Below are 19560 nucleotides of genomic sequence, written 5' to 3'. Positions count from 1 at the left end.
ATCTTGCTCCTGCTGACTTTCTAAAGAGTGATAAGTGTAATTGCCTCTGTCGCTTGTAGTGCTGTTCCGAGTGAGACACAGAAATCTGTAGCTCTATGCAGCTGTAGGTCTTTCATTACATAAAGTGTACGTTAGAGTCTCACAGCGCTCACTGATGCCCACCGGCTGTATGGTACCATCCAAGCACAAACAGCAAAGAGTTCTAATGAATCAGTGACCGATGAAAGAAGTCAGCTTCAACAGATACAGATACTTTTCCCAGGAGTTAGTGAATCAAAAGAGAGCCAAATAGCCAGGGAATATTACATTGCATTTGTCAGGGGAAACATGACTCTGTTGGGATGCTCGTGTTGGTTTCATGTGTGTCTGTGAGGTTGTTATGGAGCCTGTGTCTCAAAAACCTGAACCTTTCAGAGATTTTTTTTGGATGATTGCAAAATTAAAAGATTTATTTGAGGTCAATGTGAAATTATGATGTTTTTGGTCATAAGTGGAACAATTTTAAAACATTTCCAAATGAGGCAAAACACATAATATGTTATAAGTGGCATTTACAAGTCCTTTTCAACCTCACTGATTATTAAAACCCAGGGGGAAAATGATAGGTGTGGAGCATCAAGAACTACTGGATGGCAAGAGAAATCTGTACATAACTGTAAAAGCATATATTAGAAAATGAGTATTAGCTATATTTATCATTGCTCACTTAAAATACCATGTATGTCCTGTTACTTGTCTTATCAGACATACTGATGACAACTTCCCCTTGAGATCAATGTGCAAACTTTCAAAGAGCAGGTTTCTGCTTAGAAAAAAAAAGAGAAAATCTTTTTTTTTTTTTCAAATTGCTATGAAATTTGTGGCAGGCGAGAGGACATGAACCATAACAACTGTCTGCTTCAGTGATTCAGCTGCCCAGTGCCCATCTGCTGCTCTCATGTCTCTGCGTGCATGCAAACTGCCATCATCCTTCAAATGCTTTTCGATAGTTATAGTTCAAAAGAAATTGTTGCCTGACTAAGGATCTTAAGAAACATGCCACACAGGTTCAAACAGAAACATGATGAATTGGGACTGCTCCCGTCCTGATTTGTCTGTTTGCTGCAGATTACATTTCTGGATAATCAGGCTTTATAATCCAGTTAGATATAATCACTTACTCCCAAACCCTGTGGAACTATTAGTAGGGAAGAGTGCTGCAGCTGAAACGCTGTTTGACTCTGACCTCATTAAGACGTGTGTGTATGTGTGTATGTGTATATGTGTGTGTATACGAAATAGTGGAAATCCAACCCTGGGGAGCCACTAAGCCTACCCTACATGCTCAACCCATTACTTTACAAAACTGCACCAACCCCACTACACAGACCTCGCTGCGTGGCAGTAGTTCAAATGGCTGCACTAGTTTCTGTTTGTGGCTGTAGGTGCAATAGTTTAGTTTTATTGGTAGAGTGAGAAACAGCACACATAATTACTTTGACAGTATTATAGAGACTGTACAGACAAATAGGCCAAAATAGGAAGACACTGCAGCGCACACACTCATACATTACTTTCAGTATCTCACATAATAAAGCAATAATTAGAAATAAATCTCTTTCCACTGGCATTATGTTGCATTAGCAAAACTAGGTTTATCAAACACCTGCTGTTAAGTCAAGATGCAACTAATATTGTGGTTATAGAAAACAGTTGGAAATAATAATGAGAAGCGGCAGCAAACAGAGGTAAACATATCACTGGCTTTGATTAGGCCAGTTTAAAGCAGGTCAATATTTGTTCTTGATGGCATCATGCTGACAGAGAGATGACAATGAGCTCAGAGACGAAATAATAACAGTCCTCCGTCTAGTTTTAATGAATGCTGTTTTAACACAGTAGGGCTGCACTGCCTTTAAAATAAAACTAAAATTACAAGCTTATCTTTTTGTCCTCAGTATAAATGTCACCCCACAGTTGCTTTTAGTGAAATATGAATCCTTTAAAAGTTGATATAGTGATATAAGTTTCAGTTCAGTTCAGAAATGACTTTGTTAAATTGTGCAGCCTTACTAAACAGCATGAGCAAAACAAATTAAAAAGAAGAGATGAAAAGTTTGACGGAGGATGTGGCGGCGGGCGGAGGTCTGGTTGCCATCGGAAACCAGGTGAATGACAAGTGTCAGTCTTACCTGCCGCCAGGCCCCCAGGTGTCTTTTGGTCTTTCATTGTCATCTGTGTCAGCAGACAATGTCCTGCATACAACCATCAGCTTTAATATACATCTACTAGCATTTGCACACTGCTAACTGCTAAGCAGGCTATTAACAAAGTGTAAAGTACAGACAGAGCTACAAGTCTACTCTCCTCCTCATATAAAATATTTGCACATATGCTAAATTTCTTGTGTACTAGTATTCATGGTCCTGCACATAGAAGTCATAATCCTAGCATTCACAGTTAGTAACAAATTAGTATCTATTACTGACTGGTTAAAACACAAAGACTCTGTAGAAACAATGCTGTAGCAAAAATCTACCATAAATGACAAGTTAACAGATTAACATGGAATAATGATTATTGTTAGAAAAGCACGATGACTTTGTAAAACTTTGAGTGATGAAGTGCAAAATTCAGATCATACTTTAGATAAAGAATCTTAAACATGAAAAATCAATGATGACATTTTACCCTCAATAAAGTACGGAACTATCTCACATCACACGGCTTTTGAAGTCTATTGTAAACTTTCTAGGGGCAATAATCAAATAAAAAGGTCAATCAGATTAAACCTCCAGGCTGTGTTTGTACTTTCGAACTATAATTAACACATTTCTGTAAACCCGCCTGTCCTTCTAAAAATAAACCTTTCACTCGTCATTGTATTTCCCATTCTGTTTTAGTTCCATCTTCTCAACTGAGTTTGAAACAGGGGAGTGACATGATGATGCTTGGAGTTTGGAAAAGGCAGAGTATGGAGTAGAATATCTGTTATAATGAATTTTCGTCTTATGCACATCTCAAGTATAGATTTGTTATTGAATAGAATTGTTATTGTCAATAAGGAAGAATTGTAAAGGTAAGATAAATGGGTGATTCTTCACAGTAGGTTTTTGTCATGTAAATGTGATCTTTACAGGACATAACCATCCATTTAAGCATGAACGAGTGCTGCATATTCATACAAAGACTGCTGCATATTGGATTGGTTGGTCTGTATCTGGATGGTTTCCTGTAATGTAACTGAACTGGCCTGGATTCCAGGCCCATAAAGAAACTGCCTGGGCGTCGTAGTTGGGAGATGCAATGCAACTCCACCTGCTGATAATTTATCCTTCCTACTTCATGCAGGCCCTAGGGCTGCGTCTGCATCTCTGGTCACCATAAGAAATAAATCTACAGCCATGTACCTCGGTATTTGTCAATATGAATATGTCACTGAAAAAAGGGTTTGAATTTATATCTTACTTTGAGAAGCTTGATAACTACAGGCTCCCCTTTTGGTGTCAGCCCCTCAGAGTAAAAGCTCCAACCATTACCTCTAACATTTACAGATCATCATATAATTCCACCAATAATTCAAACTTATTTTAAATGACTTAGAGTGTGTGGAGAAATGTATAAACTAATTGAATAAAGAAATCCCTTCAATGCACTGAAATTCACTAACAGCACATCAGCAAATAACCCAAGGAGGACATTATATTCATCATGTAGTCAAACTGGGGTTTATGATTTATAATAACAATATTATTTTCATAAAGTAATTACTATATTTTTAGCGATACCTTGTTTGCTTTGATATTACTTTTGGCTGAGCGCATCATGTTTTTTTTTTCTTGCAGACAAAGCTAGAAGGCAAACTGGCTGTTTTGTATTCTGCTCTGTTGTAGGTGGGTTTACGTTGAGCATATAGCTTACCTGTGCTTGTAGAGGTAGAAGGCAAATCCCGACAGGATGAGGGCAAAGAAAGGAACTAAGATGGCTGCTGCCACAGAGCTGCTGTTTGTGTAAGGGTTGGATGGGTCCATTGCCATGGTTACCGGACCTGGGGATGCAGACAAAAAAACCAACCCAACACATGCATGAATAAACAAATATAAAAACCCTATTGTGCACGTGTAATAAATGCTTACTGCATTCATTCATTCTGTATACGTCAGCTCTGTTGTTTATGTGAGTCTGAAATGGAATGTATTTTACGCTACACTGACCAAACCATTTCAGTATATCCATGAATGACAGATTATTTTAGCATGTCCATAATTTAGTGTGTTTAACCGGAATATAAAGTGTGCATTGTTTGTTGTGGTTGACATTGATGCAGATGTTACTGACAGACCTACCTTGCCTCGTCAGATGGAACTTGCCAAAGTCTTTACTGTGAATATGCCCCTGGTAAACAAATGTCTTCTGGTCTGATTCTGCGGTAACCTGAACAACAAAACATACACTACAGTTGAGTATGAGCACTGACAGTGGGAGAAACTGTCTCTGTGTCTGAGAGTATATTTTATTTCTCCAACAACAGTGCAGAATTTTAATCAAAGTGTCAAAAAGTGGCTTACGGATCAAAAAGAGGAAATATGAGACAGGTGTGGTTAGAGGGTGAAAACATTTTAAGAACCGACAGGTGAATGTGTAATTACCTTCCTGTAGAGATGACTACAGATGGATGACAACATGAAGCGAACAGTAATCAGCTTAATGTTGTCATCCTTAAGATTTAAAGGAACTAAGTTCTTAGCAAGAAGTAAGTTCACTTCTTAGCCAGCAAATGTTGTTTTTCTGTAAAGCAATGTGTTGCTTGGTTTTATTTACACTTAACAAAATGTCACACTAAATGTATTCATTTGGACAATTATTACTTTTAGGATTTTACTGGTAGGATTATGGAATTCTTGTTTTCCTGTTGCTGCTGCAGGCCTGTCCTTGGTTAGGTCCTCTCAGTCTGTGGCGTGTGGATTCCTTCTTGCCCACCGATTCATCCCTGCACGTGTCTCATCTCCTGATCTATGCCAAAACCTTCTGCTGTATATCAAGACTCTGATCGTCGTTCGCTTGGCTTCTCCTACTTTTCTGAAAACCTTTTTTTTTAAACTTCTGTTACCTGCCCATCTACCTGCCCCGTGCCTGAATATTAATCTCTGTGTTTTTGTCCATGCTGAGGATCATCTACCTGACTCCTGCTCCTGCCACGCTCAGCCAGCTCTCATTACCGTTCCTCTGCCTTGGACTCCTGCCAGCCTTTGACACTGAATAACTTCTGTGAACTTTGGACCTGGATTCTGGAGAGCTGCTCACCAGCTTGTTGGACTCTGTGATCATTCATTCTGTCATTACATTCAGTATTAGTTTTAAGTTTTACAGTAAATCTTTGAAAATGTTCCTCTGACTCTGCTTCTGTGTTCTGGTTTAAACGTATAATACATGATGATTTTGTGAAGCAGCATTGGATGATGGGAGTTGTTTTCATCTCAATTGCCGATAAAAGTCTACCTGAGGTGACTCGGGCACAGATCATGTTTACGCATGAGGTAATGTACTTTACCTATTCATGTTACGCAGCAAACAACAATGAATAATCGTGACCCATTATGGGAAAAACTGACTAACTGGCTCGCAGTTTGTTTTTCCTTCCTCATACATTGTTTGTCACTGAAGTGCAGAGACAAAGCCATGGATAAAGCGGTCAAAGAGTCATCCAAAATTCAACTTCTGTGACCTTGAATAATTGAACATTGTTGGAAACATTTTGGATAATTGAAGTAAACAAAACATATATCATAGGTTTATTTGTTTTTAGACATTTCAATGAAGAATTGTTGCATATTATATCTTTGAGAGTCCGCAGTTGAAGGGAAAACCATTTTGATTGTGCTGTGCACCTTTGAGCAGCAGGTTTCACATTGTTCTCTCCCCTCATCAACAGCACCCCCCCTCCACCTGCACTTTGGCATCTCCTCTGTCTTCTCCCCCTTCCACCATATCTTGTTCTCGAGATTGAAGCAGCGATGTTTTAACCACAAATCGACAATTGAAATTTCATCTTCTAACAGTGAAAAGATTGTTTTTCGGGAGCCACACAGACAGGGCATTATCGGCCGACTCTTCTCCTCCTTCACTCTTTCTGTCACTGGCAACATGAAAGATTGGCCGTCTGCGTCTCATTCCTTCTTTCCTCCATCATTGCTCTTCTATACATCGCTTCCTGCTTCCATCCTTTACAGTCTGCCCACTTGGTTCCTCCATGCCTCCTGCTCTGGTCCTCTCCGTGGACAAGTCAAACAGTATCAGAATTTTTTCAATCTCTTCCCTAGTGGTAGAAATGATGTATAGAAGTCCCATCTTCAAATATCACCTCGAACAAGTTGAAAAGTCTACTATCTGTTCCATGGAACATCACAGGAAACGAACTTTCTATCTATGTTTTTTCTTTGTCTTTCTTTCTCCACACAGAAACAATATTATAATTTGACTGTTTGAACACATTTATAATTTATTCCATTGAGACTGGATGCCGTCCATGTAATTTCCTTTAAAACACAGTGCAACAATTGTGTGTAAATACTAATGAGTATGCAGGTTTTTTTATGATACCATTGTTTTTAAGATGCAGAACCTCTGAAATCCATCATGACTCACTGAAACTCACATCCTGATGATATTTTTTGGCCATCTTAACCAAGTTTTTGAAGTTATGCTTCAAACAATAAGCCAGGGAATTGAAGCAGTGTACAGCACTTACTTCGAAGAGACCAGCAATGAAAAAGACTTTAAAGATTCAGACACAGAGTTTGACGGGTCCTGCTGAGCTGCTAGCCAAGGCTCAGGGTGAGAGAGTCTTTTGAGGAGGAGGAGCAGGATTTCACTGAGTAAGAGTCAATATTATCACAAAGCAGATGTGAAAACTGACCTGATGCAACATTGTTAAAAGTCACCAACATTTTTTTTCCCCCTGATCGTTAGAATGACCTGTTGAAGTGATATTAATGTTCCTGGATCAGCGGGGCGTCACTTCTTCTGCAACAAGGAAGTTAAACGTGAACACCATGTTGTGTGATCATCTGCGGGAAGAACTTCTCTCCTGTGTGTCTCTCTCTGTGTGTGTGTGTTCCTGTTTGTCAGAAGCATTTTAAGCATAGACCCTACGGAGTGAGGACATCTTTGGGAAAGTGAGGACATTTTGACCATTCCTCACTTTTTCCATGGGCTGTTTTAAGGTTAAGACTTGGTTTTAGGTTTAGGTTTAGAATTAGGTTTAGGTCAGGGTTAGGATAAGGGTTAGGCATTTAGTATGGATGGTTAAGGTAAGGGGCTAGGGAATGTATAATGTCAATAAGAGTCCTCACTAAGATAGAAGTATAAACGTGTGTGTGTGTGTGTGCTCGTCTCTTTTGCTCTTCAAGCACAAACTGACGATCACATTAATTCAGTTATTAATCGATGGTGTCGGATCATGAATCCAGATCGTTGCAGACACTTTAACCCTGATGTCCTGGCTGTGCTCGTGTTGTTTGTGGCAGGTGAACTGTGTACACACAAAATGTTGGATTTTTTTGTTTAAATACGTGCCTCCCGAATTTTCCCTTTTTACCACGCACATTGCATGAAGGCTGATATAGTGATCAACTAACTTGGGCTGGTTCTAACTCTTTAATTTTCTGGATAGCGGGTTTGTTTTGTTTGTTTCTTTTGTTTAATGCAATCTTACATCATCATAAGGTTTGTTATGTTTTATGTATGCGAGAGTGTCCACCTCCACGTCCCAAACCATGTGACTCTTGGTTCCACGGGTGTGTGGCTGTCATGGCAGTGCACATGCATGAATTCGGGAGGCAGGGCTTCAGAACTTGTTTTGTTGAGTTCGAATATAAACAGTTTTTCTAGATAACTGCTTACTCCACCTTTAAGGTGATGGAAACTAATGCTTTTTGGTAGGCCACATTAATCCTTTCTGAAATGATGCTAATTAGATTTCATTGTGTTTGTAAATCTGTTTTGAATAATGTCACTGAAGATTTCTCTGGAATGTCAACACACCTCTCTGGAGCCCAAGCAGTGTCTAGTGGACGCAGGTTGAGAAATGTGCTAGAGACAGTATTACATCATTAATACAGAGGAGGGAAGGGTAATTCATTATGATCATTTATCTGTTTCCCAGAAATATACACATTAATACTGATTAATGATGAGATGAGTAAAACCTCTGTTCACTTGATTGATGTAAAAAATAAGAGGAGGTTTGTCTTACGTATCCATCCATCGCCCAGTTGTCATTTTTAAACTTGCTGTAGTAATGCTCTGTGGGCCCCTTCACCTGGTAGACTTTCAACAGCAGCTGGTTTTCCTCTGACTTATAGGTGCCTAGATAGAAACAGAAAGGTCAGTGCCTGGTACAGTATCAGGGACAACATATTAAAGGGATAGTTCACCGAAAAAGGAAAGTTCAGTCATTGTCTACTCACCACTATGTCGATGGAGGGGTGGGTGAAATGTTTGATTCCACAAAACTCTTTTTGAGTTTCAAGCGTAAACACAGTTGCAGTTAAATCCAATACAATAAAATGAAATGGTGACCAACTCTTTTCTTCTCTAAAACGCCTCCAGACATTCAAATTCGACTTGAAACAAAGTCATTTACACCATGTTCTTAGCCTAAATGTCCTCTGTCCTCCTCCTCTGGAGCTGCCCTCCAGCGTGGATCACAGACGACATTTAGGTAAAATAAATGGTGTAGATGACCTTTTTTCAAGACGAATTTGAATGTCTGGGCTTACGGACACTTGTTTGACACCACAGGAGCAGTATGGAAGCAGTTTATGTTTTTTTCTGTTGTTTAATTTACACTTGAAGAATTGGTCACCATTTACTTCAATTGTATTGGATTTGGCTCCAATGATGTTTACCCCTGAAACTCAAAAAGTGTTTTGTGGACTCAAACACTTCCCCCACCCCTCCATAGGCATAGTGGTGAATAGATAATGAGTGAATTTTCATTTTTGGGTGAACTATCTCTTTAACTTCTACATTGTGATGGCAGGAAAAAGAAAAAAAAACACTGACGTTAAAGTAACATATGAGACTGACAAACAAAAAAACAGACAGACAGACAGAGAAAAACAGAGATACCTTGACATTTTGAATTATACTCTATTTCCTTCAACAACCACCTGACACTACTAGGGAAAAAGGGATTTGCCCTTCAGCTACACGTCACTACTTGGTTAACTAACATAGAACCCTTGCTGTTCTATATGACAAGTCCATGTAAAAATAAATATCACAGATTTAAAATTAAATTAATTCAGACGTCAGTCAACCCTCGTCTCCTACCTGTAACCCCAGGCTCAAGCTGATGAGAAGTGTCATTGTGAAATGTCAAACATACATGAGTGTCAGTGAAAGAGTCATAGTCTTTTTTTATTTGTCCCTGCTATAACCTGCCAGTCATTTCCATAAGCAATAGTCAAGACAGGATGAGCATTGGGGTGCTGCAAAGGAAAGTTACATTACTCTAATAATTTAATAAATCCCACCACTGCACCTGCATGTTTTAAAGATATTAATGACCTGTTTCCTTTCTCTTTATAATCTACAGCTCTTGCAAAACCCATTTTACTGCCTTACAGACTGTAAACATCTATGAAAGCTTGTATGTTTCAATATGTTCAATATGGGGAATTGTGCAAATTTCCTATCAGTGATGGCATTCTGATGAGTATGAATGAAAGCAGGATCCTTATTAACCTGTGTATTGACACCTACAGCAGTGCTTCACACTTTTATTTACATATCATTTAAAGTCTGTCAAGCTTAACCCGCTTGGATGTGATTGCTCTTTTTAACTCACTGAAAACAAAGATGGTGTTACAACACTTTCTTACAGTTTTTATTCTATTTATTATTTTAGTAACATATTAAATAAAGTATTTTCTACACCTCATCTTGATCTGGGTCACTGAAAAATGTAAAGTATAATTTACACAACAGGATAATAGGCATGTTACAGTTATTCAGAGTAAAATGAATTAGACTGACTCCGAACAATAATTGGTGTTTTCCTTGTTTTTACCTGACAGTCTGATTGACACTCCGCTGGTCTCCAGTAACGTGACATTAACTCTGCCACTGGTAGTGTTGAAGCCAGTAACTGTCAGAGTGGTGGCCTGTCTCTTCCCAAGATACTCGTAGAAACCGCTCCACTCAGAGTTGGGTGAGAACACGTCCACTGGAACTGGAAGTGAGGAGGGGAAAATAAAATCAACTGCAGCAAATAACTGATGTCAGGAAACTTTTCCCAGCTTCATGTCAAAACTGGGATGATAGTCATACAAGGGTCTGGATTAAGATTATGCCCCTGTGTCACAACACTCAGCAGCTAACTACTGCAGAAAACAGCACAACATTTTTCTTTTTCTCTAGTGTGTGTTCCTCTCTCTACTGGCTCCCTCTAAATGCATATTGATTATTAGATCCTACTTCAAACTTACAAGGTATTAAATGGTATTGCACACGGAGCGTTTTTACTGATTTATTAAAGTGAATGAGGGCCTACCTGTGCTCTGTTCACAGGAGAATTGACAGTAAGATAGTAAGATCTGAAACAAAACTACTTGTCTGGAGAGAAGACTCACGTAATCGACACAAACCAGCCTGAAATTAATTTCTTCTTTCTGCGTTTTAGCAGTTTGAGTAAAACAAGTTAGTCTGACTCAACTGAATAATTGTGTTCACTCAGTAGAATCTAGAACTCTGATTATCTTAGATAAATAAGGTAAATGCAAGAAAATATGTTTAATTCAAAGGAGTAAATCTCATTTTGACAAATTACCATTTTAATGTTATTAAATTTAAAAAAACAATTTAACACTTTAAAGTAATTCTTGTACAAACATAGTTTAAATATTCAGATTGGTCAAATAGCTTGAGCATGGCTTTCACTGTCATCCATAATACGATTAGCCTCCAGTACATTACCATAACAAACTGGGATTTCACAAAGATAAGAACCTGAGCAGAGAAAGTTTTCCTGTGGGACTCTTTGTTGGTAAAAGCATGTTGGTTTTTCCACACACCTATTCTGAGTTTTAGTAATGGTGTACATTCTTGTTTCTTTATTATTTAGTATTACCTTTACAGTGTTAGTGTATGTGTGTGTATGTTGTAACTGTTTATTCTACATACCACGAATCTTGTTCTTTTGGACATCTGACTCTCCTCTGCCTATGGGATTGACTTTGACTCCAACTGAAATGCAGAACAACATTTGGTTAAACTCACTTGACAGCTAAGGCTGTATTGATGATATTTGGTACAGATACAGGGGTTGGAATAGATGACTGATTCATCATGTGACAGGACTGAGACAAGGCCTAGAAAAGTATTTGTCAATTTCTAAAACAAGATAGAAAGTCTCCTCCTATAAAACTTATTGTTGCGTTGTCATACATCACAGTATTCACAGCCATCAGCTTTCTACCATGAGAATAAAAAAACAACACCATCTCAGATTCCATGGTGTGCCTGAGGCTGATTCATGAAAGTATAGCAATCATATCAGAGAGATAATCTCTATAATCTTAAACCATATGGGATTATCACATCCAGTTTAGATTGGAAGCTCAACATCAGATCGTTTTACAGTTAGGGTCGGAACCTTTGACAAAGGAGCTGAATACCTTTACAGAGCGGGGGCTTGCCCGACCATCTCCCATCACTTTTGCAGGTTCTGTGCTCTGATCCCCCGGCCAGATAGAAACCATCTTGACAGGTGTAGATCAGAGTATACCCCAAAGTAGGCAGGTCCATTGAGCGAACATCTACATTAGTGGGAGTCTCTGGCTGTCTGCAGGAATGGGCTTATGGGAAGAGAAAGTAAAGTAATTCAACACTGATAATGTTTTAGCATAAAGTCAAATAAATTCAAAGTAAAAATTTAAGTGGTATATAATATAATATAATACTATATATTGGGCAAATATTGGTTGTACACAGTGAAACTAGACATAGTGTTTTCTTACCTATGCACTCTGGTTGAGTTCCACTCCACGTTAGATTTTCTAGGCACGTTCTTGTGGTGGAACCAAGGATGTGGTAGTTTTTGCGGCACTTGAATGAAATCTTACTGCCAACCTACATTCACACACAAAAATGTCTTTATTCATTGTTAACAACATAGCCTTAAGACCTGCCACACACAACAAAATGGCGCAGCTGAATAAAGGAACGATTATTGTCAGAATAAATAACACACATGCTGTGACTGTTTTTCTAAACATGCTCGTAACCCCTTCCTCTCTTTGTAGCGATGTCAGTGGAAACATGACATGTGGATGAAGTCCAATTATGCCTGCTCAAATCCCATTAAGGATTTGATGGCCAGTATGTTCAATCAACAGGTTTTTATTTGTGCTACACATAGCCCAGTCCCTAAGACAAAGGAAAATACTGCCTGTCACTCGTAAAGTCTAACCTTAACAATCTGAGCTTCACGTCTCACCTGGCCTTTACTTTTGACCTTCATGTTGATGTTTGATTGAATTTTGAAACCTTAGGCCTATTGTAACTCACATGGATATTAATATTTATGCATTTAGTCATCCTGCTAACATCAATTCATCATCTCCTTTTGTACTTTGCTTGGCACACGCTTATGGAGGACAACAATGGTTACAGAAATAGGGATGAAGCATTTCATATAATGATCATATAATCAATGTATTCATCTCTAAATCAATGAACTAAATTAGTAAGTTATTAATTATTTGATATTTTGAAGGGCAATGACAAGACATTTCTAAAATAATTACCAATGAAATATAATGTCTTAAAGAAATAGTTCAGAAACAGGTTTCCACAAACTAAATAAGTCAGGTATTTTGTAGGCTATTGTCACAAAGGTCTTTTTTGACTAACTAAGTGAGTTAGTTGTAATGAGCTAGATTTAAATATTTTGTACTTTTAAGGATGATGCAGTAGTTTTACAGTAAACCCATGTGTTTCTCACCTGAAAGCCCTGGGCCATGACCGGGATACCGTAGGCTGGAGTTCCTGGGTCACGACAGCTGTTGAAGGCTGGGTCTACACACACACACACACACACACACACACACACACACACACACACACACAAACAATTAATTGTTAATTAAATAATTCGACTTCCATTTGTGTAGTGCAGCTAGTATTCAGTCATGGAAAAATATTCAGAGCCTCAGTAGTGTGACAAATCATATTTTGTGTACTTGGGTCTGAGTCTGGCCAGTTGCATCACCCAGCAACAACTTACACAGAAAAGTTAGAAGTACTGCACTGCAGTGCTGGTCAGAGCATATTGTCAGTACAGTACAGTCTTGTATTGTTTGACATAGTTGAGTTATTTTTAGCAGAGGAACTTGACATAAATGGCTATTGTGTGGCCACAAGGCTGCCTTATTCTTCAGCTATTACACAGTCATCTTTTACCTTGTGAGTTCTCAACTTCGTGTTTTCTCAAGTGTTACCATAAAAACCTCAGTTTTGCTTCATACATGAAAGGCCTGATTTCCGAGATAACGTCTTTTAGAATTAAAATGCTGATATCAAATCTACACGTGTCAGTGACTGATTAGATAACATCTCCAGCTCCATCTGCACAGGAATACTAATGCCAGCATATGCATATGGGTAAAATCTACAATTGGTTTACCTATAATCTGTTTTCTAATCATTGTATTCATGGCTTGTTGATGGGATGTTTTCTTTTGCAATACATAAAATATCAGATCCATTATGGAAACAAAATAATAGGTGACATTTCAAAGATTTACATGAGCATCCTCTTAATGCTGGTGATGTTGATTCCTAAATATATAGAAGTTTGAAAAAGAATGTGAAGAGCTTTGATAACAATAAAACATCTCAAACTTAAAGTCACCATGACAACTAAAAGCCCCAGAAATAATGAACATGATAAACCCACAAGAAATGTATATGGCATGTTACTAGCAGTGTTTAGCTGACATATTTTGGAACTGACATATTTAGGTCGAGTTATTACGTGGATTATGTCTACATTAAAGCTTCTGCGCTCCACACAGGAAAATATGAGCCTGTCTTAATGGAGGTTGTAAAATTTTTTATTAATAACTTTGTCGTGCTCAGTATGTTATGAGTGCTTAATATATCTAGTGGTTTGATATATAGAGACATTCTAATCCTTTGGTTAGTTCCTCCCTTGCATTCATGTGTACATTTTGGGGCCACACCATCATGGCAGTAAAACCGCTTCACTTTCAAAAGCACGTTCTCTCTCGATGTAGTTGAGGGTTCACATTATTTTAATTACCTATACAGGCCGGTTGTTGGCCACTCCATATCCCATCAGCCTGACAGGCTCTGGAGGCAGAGCCTACCAGCATGTACGGGGCATGGCAGTAGAACCTGACATCTGACCTGTGGAGGAAAACAAAGATTCAATCACACACATACAAGTGATGAACAAATTATTTCAGAGACAGTTTGATTTATTCAAAACCTCTGTAATAGGACAGTGTAGAGTGTGATAAATGTCTGAACATCCTAATCTGAGCCCTTTTTTTGGGTCGCGGACAAAAATCTCTTTTGTCCTTGCAGTATTTCAAACTGACATATAGACACAGAAGCCAAAAAGTGTCTAATCCCCTTTTAAAAACTGAAGGAGGCAAAGTCTGGTGACCTTGCTGGATCAGACATACCTCCTCCTCTCCATTAAACATGTTTCAGATGACGCATACAATGTATTTTAATTATAGAAAGAATTTAGCAAATAGTTATCATTAGCACCGTAATGAAGGTGTGGCCAGTAGCTGTCAAGTGACTGTCAGTTATTAATATATTACCGGTATGAGAAGAGGTTTCCTTCTCTGAATCCTCCTCCGGGAGAGCCAGGGTCTCCACACAGGACAGCTTGAAAGACACATCAAAGACGGTCAACACTCTCGCTTGGTTACTGTTAGAATTACGACAGCAGTGATGTGCCTCAGTTTAAATTAGACAGAATTTTACAGCTAACTTACGCAGACACTGTGGTTTGTCTCCTGTCCATGTCCCATTCCCTTCACAGGTTAACACAGCGGGAGTGGACAGTTGGTAGCCATGGAAACAACTGTAGCTCACACTTGATCCCCAGGAGTGGTCCGTCCCCTCCACTTTCCCATGATGCATTTGAGGAGGTGGTCCACACTGGATCACTGGAACACACATATAAATGTAATGTGATTACTATTAACATAGTTCAAGAGACGACAAAAACATGTGTGTGTGTTTGTGTGTGTGTGTGCGTGGTGCCAGGTTTGTTTTCCTTAATCCAACTTTCTAAAACTCTTAAGACTGTTCATGTTTTCTGTCTTGCTTTGGATATCTTTTCATATATAGTATGCTATTGCTATGCTAAATGCTATTGGCTGCACCATGTGTTTGAATGACCATCGTAACATTATAAAGTAACACTGTAAACATTTACAGTGAAAAGCAGTTTAAGCAGAAAAGCAGTCATATGTCTTCAGAGGATGTGCTGACCCAAGATGACGAAGATGTGAATCAACGAATGAAACAATAAGTTTCTTATGAAAAGCCAGAATCAGAATGACTTGAATAAGAATAGCATTATAATCAGATTCTTCCATATTCAAGGTCAATGCAGGTTATATGACAAGATGGCTACAGATGGAGGTGTGACATCGAGGGAAAACAAAGAACAGCAAAAGCAGCAGACAGCTGTGATCACCATATGGACATTAACTGTCTTAAAACAACACATGACTGAGGTCACCACATTCAAGTTGCTAAACCAAAAGACCAAGCTCGGTCACCATATGGACGGAGAGTTTCTGAAAGGACATTTGGAGTTGAGTGTTGCGTGTGGTGCCATTTCTGCTTCCACTCTGGTTGTTGGGACTAATCTGTGATGGTGTTTCCCTTCAGCTGGCTAAATTAGATGCTGACAATATTATCCACATGATAACTTTTCCATCAGCTGTCTTGTTATGAAATGCTGTTCTCCAATGGGATTTAAAGAACAAATACACACTTATACCGACACTCAATTAGTGGGCTTGCTGTTTATGTACCGCTAACGATCGCACACAAACCTTAAGCTTTTATAGATGCTAGTAAACATAACCAATGTTCAAATTGATTAGATAGCTTTAAAAGTACATCTGTTATATATAAAAAATCAACAGCATGTTTTTAATATTTTACAAAACAACATTTTGTACATTCGTCTGTGTGCACTTGTGTGTCCATACATGTTGTATGTGCATGAACATCTGTGCATGCTTGAGTGTGTGTGCCCAAGTCCCTAAGATAATGATAACCATCTGCATGGTTTCAAACATCTAATAAAGTCAGTGTAATTCTCATCTTACCACGAGACAGATGGTTTCATGCACCATTCACTCTGCTATGATGATATGCAGTGCACACGCACACATACACACACACACACACACACACAAACAATACATGCTGTATGTACAGTTGAAGCAGCAATAAAACACATGCTGAAATTAACAGGGTCAAAAATGATAAATGTATGTGCAGAGTGCAGTAAAAATCCCTCTAATACTTGATTTAGTCTGCTAATCATTTCTCTTATTTTGGTTTCCTCTGTCCTCACTGCCTCTGTTGCACTGTGGTTCATCTTTTGCAGAAAGTGCAGTTCCTAAAAATATTTTTTTCAACTATAAAAAAAACAACCTTTTTTATAAACGTGCAGTTTCCAGGCAACCGTGTGTGCATGTGGCAAACTAATAACTTGACTAATTCTGATTCATACATGAAGAAGCCAGAAATCCACACACCTACTCACAAGTCAATGCCAAATCCCAGTTTCTTAAATTGTGCCATTCATCATATTTGTTGTGTGACTCCAGGAATAATAGCTGGTGGTTAGCCAGCAGCTGATGGGGATTAAAATTAGTAATTGAATGAGTGTTTTCTCCTTTATAAAAACTGCTTTGTAGTCAGGCATTAAACTCCAGCTGTCTTAAAATAGAATCAAATGTTTTCTTTTTTTTTTTATTGACTTCAGAAGTTTCATATTTCAGACCTGCAGGTCTCTGATGCCCCTCTGAACACCTGTGTGTGTAATTGAAGGTTTCTGAACTTTTCTTTCTATTTGTGTCTTTGCTTTGTTGTTAATACACCGGTTTGGCTTCATATTAGTCTGCAGGAGTAACTCGCATCTGCTTTCTACCACTGCTCCTCTTCTCTTCTGTCACAGCGATCATTGACTCTTTTCCCTTTCCCCTGCCCTTTGTTCTTTCCTCTCACGTCTCCACCCTCTGCTCTTTCCTACACTCCAGTCCCCTGCCTCCTTCCTCTGCTTCCACTTCTCTCTCCCTCCAGACCTTCTTCTCTTACTTCCTCCCTATACCTTTTTCCCCATCCTTCTGTCCCAGCTCCAGTCCTCTTTTATATCTCAACCTTTCCTCTCTCAGTCTCCCTTTCACACCATTGCTGCCTCCCCCTCCCTCCATCTTTTAGGCATATCTCTCTCTTGGTGCAATTCAGCCAGTCAACACATTTTATGGGCTTAATCCCTTTCCTCACTGTGTGTTTACAGGTTTAGGGACAGGTATTGATTTGCCTCTCTTTGTTTCTCCCATCACTCGTTTCCTCTCTCTTACTTCTTTGTTGTTTCTGTATTTAGCTCATCACATTCTCTCTTTTCCCTCTTTACATTTACACACTTTCTCTTCACCTCCCATTTTCTTAATCTCTGCAGTAATCTGTGTCTTGTGTTGTGGAGTTAATGTTAACTCCTCATTGAATATGCTTCTGTGTGTGTGTGTGTGTGTGTGTGTGAAGAAGTTGTTGTTCCACAACAGGATCAAATGACGACTTGTGGATTGTTTGAAGTGGTTGAAATTAAAGGGGATGAAAATGGGGGAGATAAACAAAACAGCAGAACCAAAAGAGATGAGGAACGAGAGAAGCGAAGGAGGGCAGAGAGGAAAAGACCATAAGGGAAAGAGAGAAACATAAACGATGGAGGAATTTTCTCACCTGTATCTCTGCCTCTCTTTCACTTTTTTTTTTGTCCCCTCTAATTTTCACATTTCTATTTCCCGGCCCAGTCTCATTTTCTTTGACCTACAGTTTCTTTTACTCCTCAGTTTTCCCCTCCGTCTGCATCTCTCTCTAGTTCCCTCTCAGTAGCCTCTCCGCCTGCTTTCTCAGTTTTTTTCTTATCTCAGTTCAAAGCCTCTGCAACTGCAGCAGCCAGCAGGAGATTTTCTGTTTGTGGGAAGAAGCGGCAGGGAGGATCTCAGGAAACATTCCCTTTTACTGTTGTTGAGTATCATAGTCCGAACTCTACATATGGGCTGCTGTAAAACGCTGTCCCATTTTATTTTAATAGATTCTTTTTTATTTTCCCCTTTGTTTGTAAAAAACTGAGAGGCTTCAACAAATAAACCCCAATTTAACTGTCTGCTATTGTTAAGAGCAATGTTAATCTTTCTTTGGCCTCTTTTTAACATACTGTTAAAGTCCCAATCTGTTATTTCAGTCTGCCAGCTTGCACTGAAATACTGTTGTACTTGATTTATAAAGATCTGTAAAAATACTCACATTGTTTATAGATTATTTTAGACTTGATTTGTTTTTCACTTCAAGCTAATGTTCTAAATAGTGTTCAACTGCAGTGTAGAATGTAACCTAATGTTGGTATATCTACTTGCTATTCAGGTTTAGTCACTAAGGATACATTTATACATAAAGATTAATCATAGATTGGTACGGGGGTGCCAATCTGAATTCTCACAACTTAATGAAATGCTCATTATACATGCTTTCCTACACCACACTCTTAAATTATTCTATATTTCAGTACATTTTAAGTTTTATAGGATGTAGTTTTTACATTTCCATGACTCCTTATTTTGTTGATTGATGATATTTATGCTAATTGTTAGTTTTTAAGGTACTAATGTTTTATTTATTCATATTTTTTAAATAAACTCTGGTCTTGGCTTCAAAAACTCTAGCCTTGGTTGAAAATGATTTACCTGCAAGCTGCCATATTCCGACACACTATCCTGCAGATCCCTAGATGCCGATTATATTTTTGTACAAAAGTTGCTGTCCTCGTCTTGTTTTACTTTGGGAGCAGTTATTATGAGTTGTCGTTCTTGTCACCTTTGCAGCTGGGTTTGGTTTGGTTCCAGGTTCCATCTTTGGTGCAGCGTAGAACACTGCGTCCAGATCCAGGCGGTTCCATCAGGTGTCCAGGGTTACAGCGGTAGGTCACAGTGTGGTTGAAGGTAAACTCTCTTCCGAGATAGATCCCATTGGCCACTGGCCCAGGGTCTCCGCAACTGATCACTAAAAGGAGGTGAGGGAGACATTTTATAGGGCACATCATGAATAGAGTATGTGCAGTATATATCTGTCAGATGAAGCCTGCAGTGGTGTAGTAATGCATCAGGGCAGTAACATTTTTGGACTCTGCTTGCCCCTTTACCTTGCCCTCCTACTCAACTTTCTAAAAGAAGCCTTCCTTAACTTCCCCTGAAGCACATCACCACTTCACTTCGTCTAACTCCCACGGTC

The 19560-nt window shown here is 38.8% G+C and overlaps 1 protein-coding gene across 2 annotated transcripts in view; it reads right to left on the bottom strand.

Annotated features, from left to right (window-relative positions):
* LOC109636748 (CUB and sushi domain-containing protein 1-like) overlaps positions 1 to 19560 on the bottom strand; it is a 380253-nt gene that overhangs the window by 9658 nt on the left and 351035 nt on the right. The window contains exons 62-74 of one of the 2 annotated variants that reach the window (XM_069528917.1): positions 19147 to 19332; positions 15018 to 15191; positions 14841 to 14907; positions 14309 to 14415; positions 12989 to 13062; positions 12003 to 12114; positions 11661 to 11840; positions 11167 to 11229; positions 10055 to 10216; positions 8234 to 8346; positions 4326 to 4413; positions 3901 to 4027; positions 2172 to 2234 (exon numbers count right to left, since the gene is read on the bottom strand). In XM_069528917.1, coding sequence (XP_069385018.1) covers positions 2172 to 2234; positions 3901 to 4027; positions 4326 to 4413; positions 8234 to 8346; positions 10055 to 10216; positions 11167 to 11229; positions 11661 to 11840; positions 12003 to 12114; positions 12989 to 13062; positions 14309 to 14415; positions 14841 to 14907; positions 15018 to 15191; positions 19147 to 19332 — 1516 coding nt within the window. The remainder of the gene's footprint in view (positions 1 to 2171; positions 2235 to 3900; positions 4028 to 4325; positions 4414 to 8233; positions 8347 to 10054; positions 10217 to 11166; positions 11230 to 11660; positions 11841 to 12002; positions 12115 to 12988; positions 13063 to 14308; positions 14416 to 14840; positions 14908 to 15017; positions 15192 to 19146; positions 19333 to 19560) is intronic. The other variant, XM_069528922.1, reaches the window with a different exon arrangement.

The sequence above is a fragment of the Paralichthys olivaceus genome, chromosome 1, assembly GCF_024713975.1.
Source record: "Paralichthys olivaceus isolate ysfri-2021 chromosome 1, ASM2471397v2, whole genome shotgun sequence".
Taxonomy (NCBI): Eukaryota; Metazoa; Chordata; class Actinopteri; order Pleuronectiformes; family Paralichthyidae; genus Paralichthys; species Paralichthys olivaceus.
The sequence above is the reverse complement of the archived record's forward strand: the minus strand, read 5'-3'. Positions and strand labels throughout refer to the sequence as shown.